Source organism: Mya arenaria, chromosome 1, assembly GCF_026914265.1.
Source record: "Mya arenaria isolate MELC-2E11 chromosome 1, ASM2691426v1".
NCBI classification, from domain to species: domain Eukaryota; kingdom Metazoa; phylum Mollusca; class Bivalvia; order Myida; family Myidae; genus Mya; species Mya arenaria.
This window is the reverse complement of record NC_069122.1, coordinates 52824081-52840166: the sequence shown is the minus strand read 5'-3', so window position 1 is coordinate 52840166 and position 16086 is coordinate 52824081. Positions and strand designations below refer to the sequence as shown.

The window sequence follows — 16086 nt, the reverse complement described above, 5'->3', positions numbered from 1 at the left end:
GCATTTTTAAAAGTTCTCCAAAATCCTTTTGACATGATATTGCAACACCTGTTCCCCAACACATTCTCCGAGTTTCAAGTTGCCTTAAACATTTAATGTATATAGTTAGTTTGTGGCTACTGGATTTAGCCCCGTTGTTCATAATTTGTATTTGTATCGCACAGTAATGCTTATCATTCTGTCGCTATAAACTGTTGAACATGACTACTCCAGTGTAGAAATAAACCCAAATATATATTGTATTACCTTGCTTTTATCATTGTTCAATAAATAATACTGAATTCGTAGAACTCATTTTGGATGCCATATTTTCAAAGAGCAGATATATTTAGAATCATATTGCTCTGTTATCAAGCACAAGGCGTTAATGTAAATTACTTTGTCCGGAAACAAGTTTTTATCCTGTGGTCTAACTGCCTTGCATTGAAATATAACGAAACGGATTGAACGGTAAATGTGTATTAAGTGGAACATTGAATGATCTTTGGTTTTGCTCCACCCAAATACACCAAGTGAAATACGAATTAAGTGAAAAATTTAAAATCTGTCAAACACCTTCAAACATCAGAGATAGCCGACTTCCAGTAGCCGCGATTGGGCGTATTCTTTTACATTTCAACATGGAACTTACCATAAAATGACGGGCAATCATTGGAGCCATTACATTTTGTCATGTTTTGAAAATGCTCCAACGCATCTTCCGTTATAGTTCCAATGAGTGAAATATGGATGTAAACAATGAGTATGGTTTCTTATTTTTCATTTTTATAGGTTTATAAGAGTAAATTAAAAAGATGGAGAAAGTAGTAGTAGTAGTCTTTACCGCTCGACTGTGTAACAAGTGTTTCGTATCACTATGAATGCATGCTAATATCGGAATTTGTCAACATTACAGCGAAGTTTGTACACATTTAATTGTTAATGCTGAACAGTTTAAGTGAACATAATTCTGATCCAGATTATCTTTCTGACGAGTCGTTTAGCGGCTATCTGGAAGAAGGTTTATAAATGCGAAGCATTCATTATGCCTGGTTAATGCAGCCAGTAATCTTTTCGTGAACATAGACAAAAATATCGACCAAAGCCGAGCGTTTAGCTTATATCTTATTTCTGAAAAATATGTTCAACTTTTACCATTATTCTTTTAACGAACATTATATTCTCAAAAATCAAACATCGATGTTTTCCCGCTTCAATTTATAAATAGATTTATTACGCATGTAATGGTACAACGTACTTCCCTCTACGAGGAATATACTTGTGTTTCATTTAAAAGGTATTTTTATCCTTATACACTGTATTTATAATTAAGACATTACTTATTATGATAATTAATGATTAAGGTACAATTTGATGTATTTGAACTCCGTAATAAAAGGTGTATTTGGGTCATGTTTTATGTGATTATTTATTACCGTGTATATCAATATAGTAAAACGAAAGTGGGCTGAACTTTGTTTATTTTGTATTTGGCAAACAGCTAGGATAAGTTAACATTATATAACGTTAATATTCAAGCGCATCGGTTGTCTGATAGTCAGGTTCGTGGTTCAAATCTACGATAAGATGTTTGGTTATGTCATATTCCACGAAAAAATGTTTTATATATAGAGCTCTTATCAAGAAATGATTTAGTTTCCTTGTGGATCTTGGGCGAACGATAAACATGCAAGATAATATCATGCAAAATTCTCTACATGATTCATGTTCATCATTAAAATCAACTATGTATGTGGTCAAAACTTTAATGGCTTGATTATTTATCGTAAGGTATAACTAAAATTAATTTTATAAAATGAAATCGGACTCGATACGGCAGATTGTCTCGATGTACTAGCATTGTCTGAAACCGCTACACCACAACGACTGACGTATATATGTCCAATTGTGTTAACCGGCATTTGTATCAATCTCATATTGATCCAATACAGTTGAAAAAACAACAACAAAAGGTACTAATATATTGATAAACGTTATTGACCATGAATTGTGATCTTATCAGCTGAACTTATTTAACCTTGCCTGGTATACAATTATTAAACGATCAGAAATATCAGACTGTAATTGCATGTCGTTTTGCCTATTGAATAAGTTTGCAAAAGTTTTCCTCAATTTATGATATATGAAACCTTGCTTAAGCAATGGTTAAATACGTATAGAGAAGAAACCCTACACCCATATAACCTGACCTGCAAGATCAGTTTAACGACAAGGAAATAAACTTTATTGCATGAATGTTTAAGCCACACTTGCGAATGTACACGCTTATGTCTTAAGTATAGAATTGACATTTGTTAAGCATCGTCGAAAGTTACGGTATTTTCTTCCGTTACAGTTCATACAAATCTTTAAATCAACTGACAAAATCTTTAAAACAATGAATACATGTATGCATGAGGCAGGGGATACAACTTTTCTTCCAATAAAAACGTATGTTAAAATTAAATGCATGAATTCTTCGGTAACTCTGTATTGTCAGTTTTCTCCGCAGGTGAGTGGTCTATGTGGCTGTTTTCATTTTGTAGCGATCAGGCGCAGTTTAATTCGAGCTTTCGCCCGGATATTTTCTGAGCCAAATCGCACACGGTGCACAGCGAACGATAGCGCACTTGTGTATCGGGGTTATCAAACGATGTTGTAAAGATAATTTGTTTGGATAATATAATTTTCTGCCCAATGTTTATTTGATAGTGAAATTCAAATATATCATTATTTCCATATAGTTTATACTTATTTAGTTTTAATCAGATGATAGCTAATCAAATCAGACTCTAGTCTAATACCTTGGTTGAAACCAATACTGAAATTTAAGAGGCCATGAGAAAGTTCCCCGCGGAGATCGATACGTAACTTGTTAGGTGATAGCCGGACACCTAAACCAGAAGAACATTTTCACCATACAGTTATGGCCTGCTTTAATAGAATGGAATGAATTAGAAAACAAGAAATGTTACAAAGACACTCAGATGCAATCAGTCGTTACTGTGAGATCAATTTCAATTAAGATCCTTTAACGGTAATGATAAAGATGGAAAAGCCAAATCTGTGGTCTTCTGTGTGTTGCGTATGGTATTTAGAAATACGATCGTCCTATTAATGAAACTAGCAAGAACCTTATTGAGCACGATATTGTATACAATATCTGTGTGTTTTTTTTTAATTTAGTCTACTATAATATGGATGAAGGTAAAACAAAACATGTAAATGGTTACAATTCATTTATTAAGGCCGGTTTACAACACAGATCATTCCTACATCTGATATATTGATACTGTAAAAATCGACGGTTACACCAATTAGTTGGTGTATGGACTAATTTATCGGACGATAATGGTTCTCTCTTCAAATGTTCGCCTGGTTACATCCATAGAGCGATTGGTCACTGACTATATGTTGAATTATTAATTGACTGACAAGTTTCGTTTTTGTTATTTCATGGATTTGGTAAAAATTGCAACTTAGTAACCACGCCTATTGAAATTGCTTTTGTGGCTAGTAATTCCCAGGGCACAGAGCTAACACGCAATTGTATTGTTTAAATTTCACCCAACAACAATTCACCCGGACTACACTCCATTGTACCATAAAAATAAAAATATCCATTAAGCATAAAAAAAATATAAAAAAATATATTTCGTTTGGCTTCGCTCTCACTTCGGGTGCTTCTGTAGGAAATTTACAGTGACATCATTTTTATGTCACTAGTTTGTCCGATGGAGGTGTCTGGAAGACAAAGGCTCTCTGAATTAGACCTAGCATCCGACGAAGATTGCCGTCCGTGCCAGCCATGTCAATATTCAGGAAAACAGACGGTCTCAAAGGGCTTTTGCAAGGAATGCGAGGAATACGTTTGTGGACAATGTATTAAGTACCACCAAAGTCTGAAAGCAACAAGAGGTCATACTATTTTGGCAGTAGATGAAGATTTTAAACCTCAAGGACAAACCCAAAGCAAAAATTGGAACTGTGAAAAACATGCAGAAGAGCAAGTAAAGTTTTTTTGCCCAAATCATTCAAGGCTTGGATGCAACGTTTGCATGGTTTTAGAGCATAAAACCTGTGACGTAGCGTATATTTCAAACGTTGCTAAGGATTTTCAGGCAAGCGACACTTTCCGCAAATTTTCAACTCAACTATCGAAATTTGAAACTGATGTTGAAACACTAAAGCACACACTGAACAAGAATGGAGAGAACGTTGATGCTTTTGCTCTGAGGGAAATAGAAACTCTGAAAAGGTTCCGAGATGAAATCAATGCTCTTCTTGATAAAAAGGAAACCGCTTTGCTAGACAGAATAAAGGTTTTGAAGAAACAAACTGAACACATTTTGGAAAGCTCAAAGCAAGGTTTGCAATCCATTCGGTCGGAGTTTCAAGCATTCCAGAAGGTGTTTAACGATAAACAAGAGGATAGCAGCAAGTTGTTTATATCTTACCATTTAGCACACCATAAAATCTCGGAGCTGGAAAATCAACTTCATAGTATTGCTTCAGAGAGTCAACAGGTTCAGGAATATCACTTTGAAAAGGATACTAAATTGTTATCAGTTTTAAAATCATCGACAGCTTTTGGAAGGATAGCATTGAACGAAGGTGGAACCGATGGAAAGAAAACAGGGGATACCAATGTTGGTAATGTTCTATTTTGGTCCTAATCGTATATTATGAGCCGAATTCAGTACTACCACTCTCACTCCCTCTCAATGAGTTAATCCTCTGTAATTCCATAACGGCTCAGATATTTTCGCATGAAAATTATATCCGTATTCACAGGTGTGAGTGAGATTCGAGTGTTTTGCGTGATTGGGAAATTTGTGAGTGCTCGGCTAGGCCACTTGAATCGCCCTCGAGGATTCGTTATGAATACAAATTGAATGACTTTTGCAAATGTTTACTTTTTATTAACCAATTCTTTTAAAATGTAAATTTCAGGTTTAGAATAATACTATCGTTTGTTTGTCGCCATTTCTAAAATGTCTTATTAACATATTTTTACATTGTATACTGTAAACACATCACAAAGATAGTTCGATATGATCATAAAAACATACATGTATTTGTACTGTATTGGTCACTTGATGAAGCGGAGTGTTAGCGAGGCATGTGATTACGGACAGGTCACTTGAGTGTCCTTTCCGGGAATGTTGTTAGAGTGTAAGTGAGAGTGGCTGCTCTGAATATGTCCTTATGTATACATAATTACTATTGAATATGTATCGCTATGCTAATCTTTAATATACCGTTTGTGTTTAATGGTTCCAGTTTTGGCTAGTAAAACACAGCAAAGCAAAAGATGTATATATCTATAATTGTGTAGTTTCGGTATTTTGGAAAATGTCTCTAGGTTCGTATACAAGTAGACTATCTAATTTACCTAAGCTCAACAACAATAATTATGTTTTGTTTGTCTTATTTAATGCAGGTAGCTATGCTCATCATGGATTTTGGTGTGATGGCTGTAATCAGAAACCCATCATTGGAAATCGTCATAGATGCAAGACCTGTTCAAATTACGATTTGTGTGATAGCTGTATGAGTAAGAGTATTCATTGCAGCACAAATTCGAGAAGATCACAGGACCCGTAAGCAATATTTATTCTTAATAAGTCTTGAATAGATTGATACTATTTCATTCAATTTAAGTAATGAAACCTGTTCAATAACCTTGGTCACTCTGAATTTGCCTAACATAAATATGAAAATATTGATTTTTTACAATGATACGCTTTGAGAATGCCAGATATTCTTCACTTGATTTTAAATTATTAATATGTGTGTCATTGAATGTTATTTATAATTTTTGGTTTTTAGAGTACTTTATTTAAAACACATGTCATGTGAACATTTTTTGCAAGGATGAAGGTGAAAGATAGTTTAACTCCGTAAAACCTTCCATGGTCATGTATATCTCTGCTCAGTTGCAAAAACTCAATAACTGAAAAAATTATAAACCAGATTTAACTATTTCAATTTATAGTCACGAATTTGTAATCAATTTCATAAAGTTAAGTATAGCCAAGAAAGTTTTAATAAAAACAAAAGGCTATTTAAGAGGAATAGACAATGATACCATTGCAAGAAAAAAACTGTTAAACACACTTACATAAAATTGATATCGTTTTGAGGAAAAAGTGCATTTGCCGATTTTGGGACTATCCGGTGTTTGGTCCCTTTCAAACCGGTCCTTTTAAGAAAGTGAAAATTTGCCACTGTGTGACGAATTGAAATAAAAACAAAAGGTTGTTCCTGAATGACAAAATCACTAAAAATGCACTTAAATAATGTATAGCCGGAACGTGGATAAAGAATAATATAAATAATATTAAACACAACGTGGCTTAACTATTAGTAAAGTGTGCACTAGAAATAGAGAGATTCATATAGTAAGTGACCGAGGTCCTTGAAGTTCGAATTATTATTAATTTTATTACTATAAAGGATTGAATCGTCTTAGTACAAACTTGTAAAATAATACACTATCATGTTTAAAATAAGTTGACAATTAATTCAATGTATCAGTCTTGACTCAGAAAATTTACCTTATATAACAGGAAAACAAAGAGATGTTTTGACTCTGACTACTTGTGTACCGCCAAATTCATCCGTTCCATTGTCGCGAAATTTACTAGTCAGGTCAAGAGTTGCTGATCGCAACTGCTTGCCGCGTACAAAAATGAAAATAGCCAAGCGTTTTTGATTAACGAAAAGTCTGAGGTTGGTCTGGTCAATTTGTTTCTAAAAGTGTTTTACGACAGGACCCTTAGCCTTCACTTGTACTACTTAGTCCAGTTTCCACGACAGAAGTGCGATTTTGCTTTAAAACTTAAAATTAATACGGGAACGTTGAAAGCTTTCTACAACATTGCACAAGTGAATTGCGAAACATCAACAGAAAAACGAAGCTGAAACTTTTTAAACTGTAAAGAATTCCTGTAGGCACGTTTCCGATAGTATGTGAGAATTGACAAACAAGTTCGACTTTGGACAACATATGACGACATCTCATAGTACATGTTGCCTCAATTATATGCGCGAATGAGAAACACGCAGTAACCCGAAGCTTGATATGGGTAATATAATAATGCTATAGTTGGTGTTTTTTTCTTACAACAGGTGACGAGCAAGAGCTCCAACCATGGTGTAACAGGTTTGCGCTTGTCTTATATTGCGAGCATGAAACAAAACAGGAATGATCCTTGACGCCCTTCCTTACATTAACGGTCTTTATCTGTTCAGATATATTTGTTCAGACGTTATGTTACATATCAATCAAACGAAATTGTGTTTTTTTATTCTAAAAGTATAAGTTACTTTCTCAGTAATTTATAAAAGGAAATATCATGGATAAGTACTGTAGACGTTTATACGTCTTGTGATTGGTAAAGGAGACCCATTCAAATACAGTATAGATGAAAAGCCATTGAATTTCATTAAAGAGTTGTATTAAATTCCATCCGTGTTTATACCACGGAAGCAAAAAAAGTGGCTCGAGCTCTTTAAAGAGTTGTATATAAAAAACAAAGATATATCTGAGCTTGAGCATAATAGCGGACATTTTATAACACGTATTGGCTCAGCCTCCATGCTTTGGCTAAAGCTCCCTGTTTTCTGGCTCCACCTCAACCCAGAAAAGTATAAACATGTTTATTCCGGTGAACAGGAGGACATTTTCATTCCCGACAAAATAATAGCACTTGATAAAACTGTTTTTATCTAGAATGTCAGCTTCTTTAGTAAATATCAGCTGAAAAGTAATGAAAATGTTGTACATTAATTTGTAAACATGCATGTGTTTGATTGTGTGTATACTATTTACCGGTTTTCCATTCACCTCCCTTTTTATTTTGTGCTTATACATATTGCTTACAGTTGTTCTGTGTCGTGAAACATTATAAATGATGCATTTATATTACATTATATAATTACATATATTGTATATTACACGCCATTTCATCTTTCCAATTGTTGATTTTTTTCTAATAATTTAACCTAAATTTCGTGCTGACCTTGATCGCCCAGCAAACTTGATGGTTGCAATTCATCCCTTGCTGCAAGAATAGGCAGCTTTATGTACGTAAAGTTAGCGGCCTAGCGAGGTGAAGTTGGTGGCCTATCGGCTTATCGGCGTGAATTTGGCGGCCTGACGGCCTAAATTTGTTCTCTTTTTCAAAGTAATTGCTCGTGCGCTTTCTTGGAAAACAATGATAAATCAATGTTTTATTCATACATTAACATAGCGGCCTTCAATTGTTTTCTATTTCAAAGTATTTTAAATGCGTTTTCTTCAAAAATAAAAAGATAAATTAATTGATTTTATGCACACAGAAAAAGCATGTAAAGTGATTTGAAATAGGAAACAGTTTTAGGCCGCTAGGCCGCAAAGCCACTAACTTCACGCCGCTAAACCGATATGCCGCTTACTTCGCGTACATGGCAGCTTTAAGGCTTTACGAAACATATGTTCATTTCAGAGCTTGCTCAGAGTATTGATATGTTTTCTCAGCCAACAGTCAGTTGGGTTATTATTATATCATTACTATTGTCATTATTATTATTGTTTCATTATTATTATTATTATTATTATTATTATAACTAACAATTCTTGAGTTGTTTTTCACTCCGAGGTGTAATTTTACCCATTAAAAGTGGAATGATTCACCAATTCCATCCATGCGCTATTTCTAAGTGTTTTCAACTTTTATTTTCAAACGCTAAGACCGCTTTATGCAGACTACAAAAGCAATATTATACACGAATTCATATTTAAATCAAGTGATACAACGAAAAACGGCTACAAATAAAAAAAACACAAAAAAACACATGCATTTTAATGCATTTTGCATCAGTTATCTTCAATCGAAAATGTTTACTTTTTATTAACCAATTCTTTTAAAATGTAAATTTCAGGTTTAGAATAATACTATCGTTTGTTTGTCGCCATTTCTAAAATGTCTTATAAACATGTTTTTACATTGTATACTGTAAACACATCACACAGATAATTCGATATGATCATAAAAACATACATGTATTTGTACTGTATTGGTCACTTGATGAAGCGGAGTGTTAGCGAGGCATGTGATTACGGACAGGTCACTTGAGTGTCCTTTCCGGGAATGTTGTTAGAGTGTTAGTGAGAGTGGCTGTTCTGAATATGTCCTTATGTATACATAATTACTATTGAATATATATCGCTATGCTAATCTTTAATATACCGTTTGTGTTCAATGGTTCCAGTTTTGGCTAGTAACACACAGCAAAGCAAAAGATGTATATATCTATAATTGTGTAGTTTCGGTATTTTGGAAAATGTCTCTAGGTTCGTATACAAGTAGACTATCTAATTTACCTAAGCTCAACATCAATAATTATGTTTTGTTTGTCTTATTTAATGCAGTTCATCATGGAATTTGGTGTGACGGCTGTAATCAGAAACCCATCATTGGAAATCGTCATAAATGCAAGACGTGTTTCGATTACGATTTGTGTGATAGCTGTATGAGTAAGAGTATTCATTGCGAGCACAAATTCAAGAAGATCACAGGACCCGTAAGCAATATTTGTTCTTAATAAGTCTTGAATAGATTGATACTATTTCATTCAATTTAAGTAATGAAACCTGTTCAATAACCTTGGCCACACTGAATTTGCCTAACATAAATATGAAAATATTGATTTTTTACAATGATACGCTTTGGGAATGCCAGATATTCTTCACTTGATTTTAAATCATTAATATGTGTTTCATTGAATGTTATTTATAATTTTTGGTTTTTAGAGTACTTTATTTAAAACACATGTCATGTGAACATTTTTTGCAAGGATGAAGGTGAAAGATAGTTTAAATCCGTAGAACCTTCCATGGTCATGTATATCTCTGCTCAGTTGCAAAAACTCAATAACTGAAAAAATTATAAACCAGATTTAACTATTTCAATTTATAGTCACGAATTTGTAATCAATTTCATAAAGTTAAGTATAGCCAAGAAAGTTTTAATAAAAACAAAAGGCTATTTAAGAGGAATAGACAATGATACCATTGCAAGAAAAAAACTGTTAAACACACTTACATAAAATTGATATCGTTTTGAGGAAATAGTGTATTTGCCGATTTTGGGACTATCCGGTGTTTGGTCCCTTTCAAACCGGTCCTTTTAAGAAAGTGAAAATTTGCCACTGTGTGACGAATTGAAATAAAAACAAAAGGTTGTTCCTGAATGACAAAATCACTAAAAATGCACTTAAATTATGTATAGCCGAAACGTGGATAAAGAATAATATAAATAATATTAAACACAACGTGGCTTAACTATTAGTAAAGTGTGCACTAGAAATAGAGAGATTCATATAGTAAGTGACCGAGGTCCTTGAAGTTCGAATTATTATTAATTTTATTACTATAAAGGATTGAATCGTCTTAGTACAAACTTGTAAAATAATACACTATCATGTTTAAAATAAGTTGACAATTAATTCAATGTATCAGTCTTGACTCAGAAAATTTACCTTATATAACAGGAAAACAAAGAGATGTTTTGACTCTGACTACTTGTGTACCGCCAAATTCATCCGTTCCATTGTCGCGAAATTTACTAGTCAGGTCAAGAGTTGCTGATCGCAACTGCTTGCCGCGTACAAAAATGAAAATAGCCAAGCGTTTTTGATTAACGAAAAGTCTGAGGTTGGTCTGGTCAATTTGTTTCTAAAAGTGTTTTACGACAGGACCCTTAGCCTTCACTTGTACTACTTAGTCCAGTTTCCACGACAGAAGTGTGATTTTGCTTTAAAACTTAAAATTAATACGGGAACGTTGAAAGCTTTCTACAACATTGCACAAGTGAATTGCGAAACATCAACAGAAAAACGAAGCTGAAACTTTTTAAACTGTAAAGAATTCCTGTAGGCACGTTTCCGATAATATGTGAGAATTGACAAACAAGTTCGACTTTGGACAACATATGACGACATCTCATAGTACATGTTGCCTCAATTATATGCGCGAATGAGAAACACGCAGTAACCCGAAGCTTGATATGGGTAATATAATAATGCTATAGTTGGTGTTTTTTTCTTACAACAGGTGACGAGCAAGAGCTCCATCCATGATGTAACAGGTTTGCGCTTGTCTTATATTGCGAGCATGAAACAAAACAGGAATGATCCTTGACGCCCTTCCTTACATTAACGGTCTTTATCTGTTCATATATATTTGTACAGACGTTATGTTACATATCAATCAAACGAAATTGTGTTTTTTTATTCTAAAAGTATAAGTTACTTTCTCAGTAATTTATAAAAAGAAATATCATGGATAAGTACTGTAGACGTTTATACGTCTTGTGATTGGTAAAGGAGACCCATTCAAATACAGTATAGATGTAAAGCCATTGAATTTCATTAAAGAGTTGTATTAAATTCCATCCGTGCTTATACCACGGAAGCAAAAAAAGTGGCTCGAGCTCTTTAAAGAGTTGTATATAAAAAACAAAGATATATCTGAGCTTGAGCATAATAGCGGACATTTTATAACACGTATTGGCTCAGCCTCCATGCTTTGGCTAAAGCTCCCTGTTTTCTGGCTCCACCTCAACCCAGAAAAGTATAAACATGTTTATTCCGGTGAACAGGAGGACATTTTCATTCCCGACAAAATAATAGCACTTGATAAAACTGTTTTTATCTAGAATGTCAGCTTCTTTAGTAAATATCAGCTGAAAAGTAATGAAAATGTTGTACATTAATTTGTAAACATGCATGTGTTTGATTGTGTGTATACTATTTACCGGTTTTCCATTCACCTCCCTTTTTATTTTGTGCTTATACATATTGCTTACAGTTGTTCTGTATCGTGCAACATTATAAATGATGCATTTATATTACCTTATATAATTACATATATTGTATATTACACGCCATTTCATCTTTCCAATTGTTGATTTTTTTCTAATAATTTAACCTAAATTTCGTGCTGACCTTGATCGCCCAGCAAACTTGATGGTTGCAATTCATCCCTTGCTGCAAGAATAGGCAGCTTTATGTACGTAAAGTTAGCGGCCTAGCGAGGTGAAGTTGGCGGCTTATCGGCGTGAATTTGGCGGCCTGACGGCCTAAATTTGTTCTCTTTTTCAAAGTAATTGCTCGTGCGCTTTCTTGGAAAACAGTGATAAATCAATGTTTTATTCATACATTAACATAGCGGCCTTCAATTGTTTTCTATTTCAAAGTATTTTAAATGCGTTTTCTTCAAAAATAAAAAGATAAATTAATTGATTTTATGCACACAGAAAAAGCATGTAAAGTGATTTGAAATAGGAAACAGTTTTAGGTCGCTAGGCCGCAAAGCCACTAACTTCACGCCGCTAAACCGATATGCCGCTTACTTCGCGTACATGGCAGCTTTAAGGCTTTACGAAACATATGTTCATTTCAAAGCTTGCTCAGAGTATTGATATGTTTTCTCAGCCAACAGTCAGTTGGGTTATTATTATATCATTACTATTGTCATTATTATTATTGTTTCATTATTATTATTATTATTATTATTATTATTATTATTATTATTATTATTATTATTATAACTAACAATTCTTGAGTTGTTTTTCACTCCGAGGTGTAATTTTACCCATTAAAAGTAGAATGATTCGCCAATTCCATCCATGCGCTATTTCTAAGTGTTTTCAACTTTTATTTTCAAACGCTAAGACCGCTTTATGCAGACTACAAAAGCAATATTATACACGAATTCATATTTAAATCAAGTGATACAACGAAAAACGGCTACAAATTAAAAAAAAAAAAACACCAAAAAAACACATGCATTTTAATGCATTTTGCATCAGTTATCTTCAATCGAAAATGTTTACTTTTTATTAACCAATTCTTTTAAAATGTAAATTTCAGGTTTAGAATAATATTATCGTTTGTTTGACGCCATTTCTAAAATGTCTTATAAACATGTTTTTACATTGTATACTGTAAACACATCACACAGATAATTCGATATGATCATAAAAACATACATGTATTTGTACTGTATTGGTCACTTGATGAAGCGGAGTGTTAGCAAGGCATGTGATTACGGACAGATCACTTGAGTGTTCTTTCCGGGAATGTTGTTAGAGTGTTAGTGAGAGTGGCTGTTCTGAATATGTCCTTATGTATACATAATTACTATTGAATATATATCGCTATGCTAATCTTTAATATACCGTTTGTGTTTAATGGTTCCAGTTTTGGCTAGTAAAACACAGCAAAGCAAAAGATGTATATATCTATAATTGTGTAGTTTCGGTATTTTGGAAAATGTCTCTAGGTTCGTATAGAAGTAGACTATCTAATTTATCTAAGCTCAACATCAATAACTATGTTCTGTTTGTCTTATTTAATGCAGTTCATCATGCAGTTTGGTGTGACGGCTCTGATCAGAAACCCATCATTGGAAATCGTCATAAATGCAAGACGTGTTTCGATTACGATTTGTGTGAAAGCTGTATGAGTAAGAGTATTCATTGCGAGCACAAATTCAAGAAGATCACAGGACCCGTAAGCAATATTTATTCTTAATAACTCTTGAATAGATTGATACTATTTCAATTTGTTTCTTAAAGTGTTCTACGACAGGACCCTTAGCCTTCACTTGTACTACTTAGTCCAGTTTCCTCGACAGAAGTGCGATTTTGCTTTAAAACTTAAAATTAATACGGGAACGTTGAAAGCTTTCCACAACATTGCACAAGTGAATTGCGAAACATCAAAAGCAAAAACAATGCTGAACATTTTAAACTGTAAAGAATTCCTGTAGGCACGTTCCCGATAGTATGTGAGAATTGACAAACTAGTTAGACTTTGGACAACATATGACGACATCTCATAGTATATGTTTTCTCAATTATATGCGCGAAGGAGAAGCACGCAGTAACTCGAAGCTTGATATGGGTAATATAATAATGATATAGTTGGTGTTGTTTTTTCTTACAACAGGTGACGAGGAAGAGCTCCAACCATTAAGAGGTTTGCGCTGGACTTATATTGCGAGCATGAAACAAAACAGGAATGATCCCTGACCCTTCCTTACATTAACGGTCTTTATCTATTCACTTATATTTGTACAGACGTTCTGTTACATATCAATGAAACGAAATTATGTTTTTTATTTTTAAAATAATAAGTCACTTTCTCAGTAATTTATCAAAAGAAATATCATGGATTAGTACTGTAGACGTATATCTGTCTTGTGATTGGTAAAGGAGACCCATTCAAATACAGTATAGATGAAAAGCCATTGTATTTCATTAGAGAGTTATTTTACATTCCACCCGTGTTTATACCACGGAAGCAAAAAGTGGCTCGAGCTCTTTAAAGAGTTGTATATAAAAAACAATGATATATCCGAGCTTGAGCATAATAGCGGACATCTTTATAAAACGTATTGGCTCAGCCTCCATGCTTTGGCTAAAGCTCCCTGATTTTGGCTCCAGCTCAACCCAGAAAAGTATAAACATGTTTATTCCGGTGAACAGGAGGACATATTCATTCCCGACAAAATAATAGCACTTGATAAAACTGTTTTTATCTTAAATGTCAGCTTCTTAGTACAGATCAGCTAAATAGTAATGAAAATGTTGTACATTAGTTTGTAAACATGTATGTGTTTGATTGTTTGATTGTGTGTATACTATTTACCGGTTTTCCATTCACCTCCCTTTTTATTTTGTGCTTATACATATTGCTTACAGTTGTTCTGTATCGTGCAACATTATAAATGATGCATTTATATTACCTTATATAATTACATATTTTGTATATTACACGCCATTTCATTTTTCCAATTGTTGATTTTTTTCTAATAATTTAACCTAAATTAAAATTTCAAATCGATTTCGAATCTATAACTCTAACAGTGTAACTAACATGTTAACACTGCTGCTAACAGTGTTGCACTTATAACTTCTGTAAACAGTGCTGTACATATAATTGCTGTAAACAGAGTTGCACTTATCATTGCTGTAAATAGAGTTGCACTTATCATTTCTGTAAACAGTGTTGCACTTATCATTGCTCTTAACAGTGTTGCACTTACAATTGTGGTTCACTGATTATTGCTGCCCAAAACTGATGCTGATATTTTCATACTTTGAATGTAAATAACATGCTTTGGAATGAACTCCTTTCCAGAACAATTTTCCCCAAAAAATATTTCAACTGATATTCCCAGGAGCCAGTTTCATTTAAGGTATTGTCATAATCCAAATTTTGATAATTTACTGTTTGTGTGAATTGATATTTTGCTAGTATCAAATTTGAAAACAAATGCGGGAAATGAAACAAAATTAACAAGTTGCCGTCCATGATGTCCTTTAAAAAAGATTTAAAGAATTTTCATCAATTGTGGTCAGTGCAATTTGGATTTAAAAACATTATCAAAAGAAGAAATAAGAGAATGTACAGTTGTAACCTTTTATTCATTAGTGTTCAATAAATAACACTGAAATCATAGAGCTCATTTTCTATGCATATACATTTATATACAAAGACCTGAAATTACTAAATGAAATACTATATATTGCTTTGTATAACAAAACAAAGGTCATTCCTACCAATATTTCATTGTCCTGAAACATCATGTTTATATGATTTTACTGCCCAACCTGGAACTATTAATCTACCAATACTCATGATTGATTTAAAAAATAAATGTTCTTTGTCAGTTTGCAAGTTATTTCTAACTTGAGCTTTTAAGGAAGTCATGGATACCCCTGTTAATGCATTGACATAGAATACAATGGATTGACTATGAAAAAGCAAATATTAAAATTACTATATGTCACTATGTTTTAGAAACAAATGCGTTAATGATGTAATATGTACCTGTCAAAAACATTTATCAATGTGAGGTATCACTTGAATGAACAACATCAAGATATTTGTCAGACAGTGTGTGTGACTATAATGCTGCATTGAATGAGGGATTCCCTAAATCATAAAAGTTGCCTAATTTAATTGTATTTGGCCCTGAACTAATGTGTGAAGAATGAAGTCAATTTATGAAAGGAACTGGAGATCTGAGTTGAAACTCAAAGTTTCCCT

General features: G+C 33.4%; 1 protein-coding gene across 1 annotated transcript; it reads left to right on the top strand.

Moving 5' to 3' along the window:
• Positions 1 to 1235: 1235 nt before the first annotated feature.
• Positions 1236 to 15882, top strand: LOC128218820 (transcription intermediary factor 1-beta-like). The gene is made up of 6 exons (XM_052926578.1): positions 1236 to 1276; positions 3706 to 4632; positions 9398 to 9549; positions 11081 to 11114; positions 13391 to 13542; positions 13981 to 15882. Exons 2-6 carry the CDS (start codon positions 3714 to 3716, stop codon positions 14005 to 14007), a joined length of 1284 nt encoding a protein of 427 aa, XP_052782538.1. The 5' UTR covers positions 1236 to 1276; positions 3706 to 3713; the 3' UTR covers positions 14008 to 15882.
• Positions 15883 to 16086: the final 204 nt, after the last annotated feature.

Bases quoted from the DNA above. Each gene is read 5' to 3' on its own strand.
- LOC128218820 (XM_052926578.1), top strand. From the start codon at position 3,714: ATGGAGGTGTCTGGAAGACAAAGGCTCTCTGAATTAGACCTAGCATCC. The intron at 4,633-9,397 runs GTAATGTTCTAT...TATTTAATGCAG, and splicing joins AACAGGGGATACCAATGTTG to TTCATCATGGAATTTGGTGT. The intron at 9,550-11,080 runs GTAAGCAATATT...TTCTTACAACAG, and splicing joins TCAAGAAGATCACAGGACCC to GTGACGAGCAAGAGCTCCAT.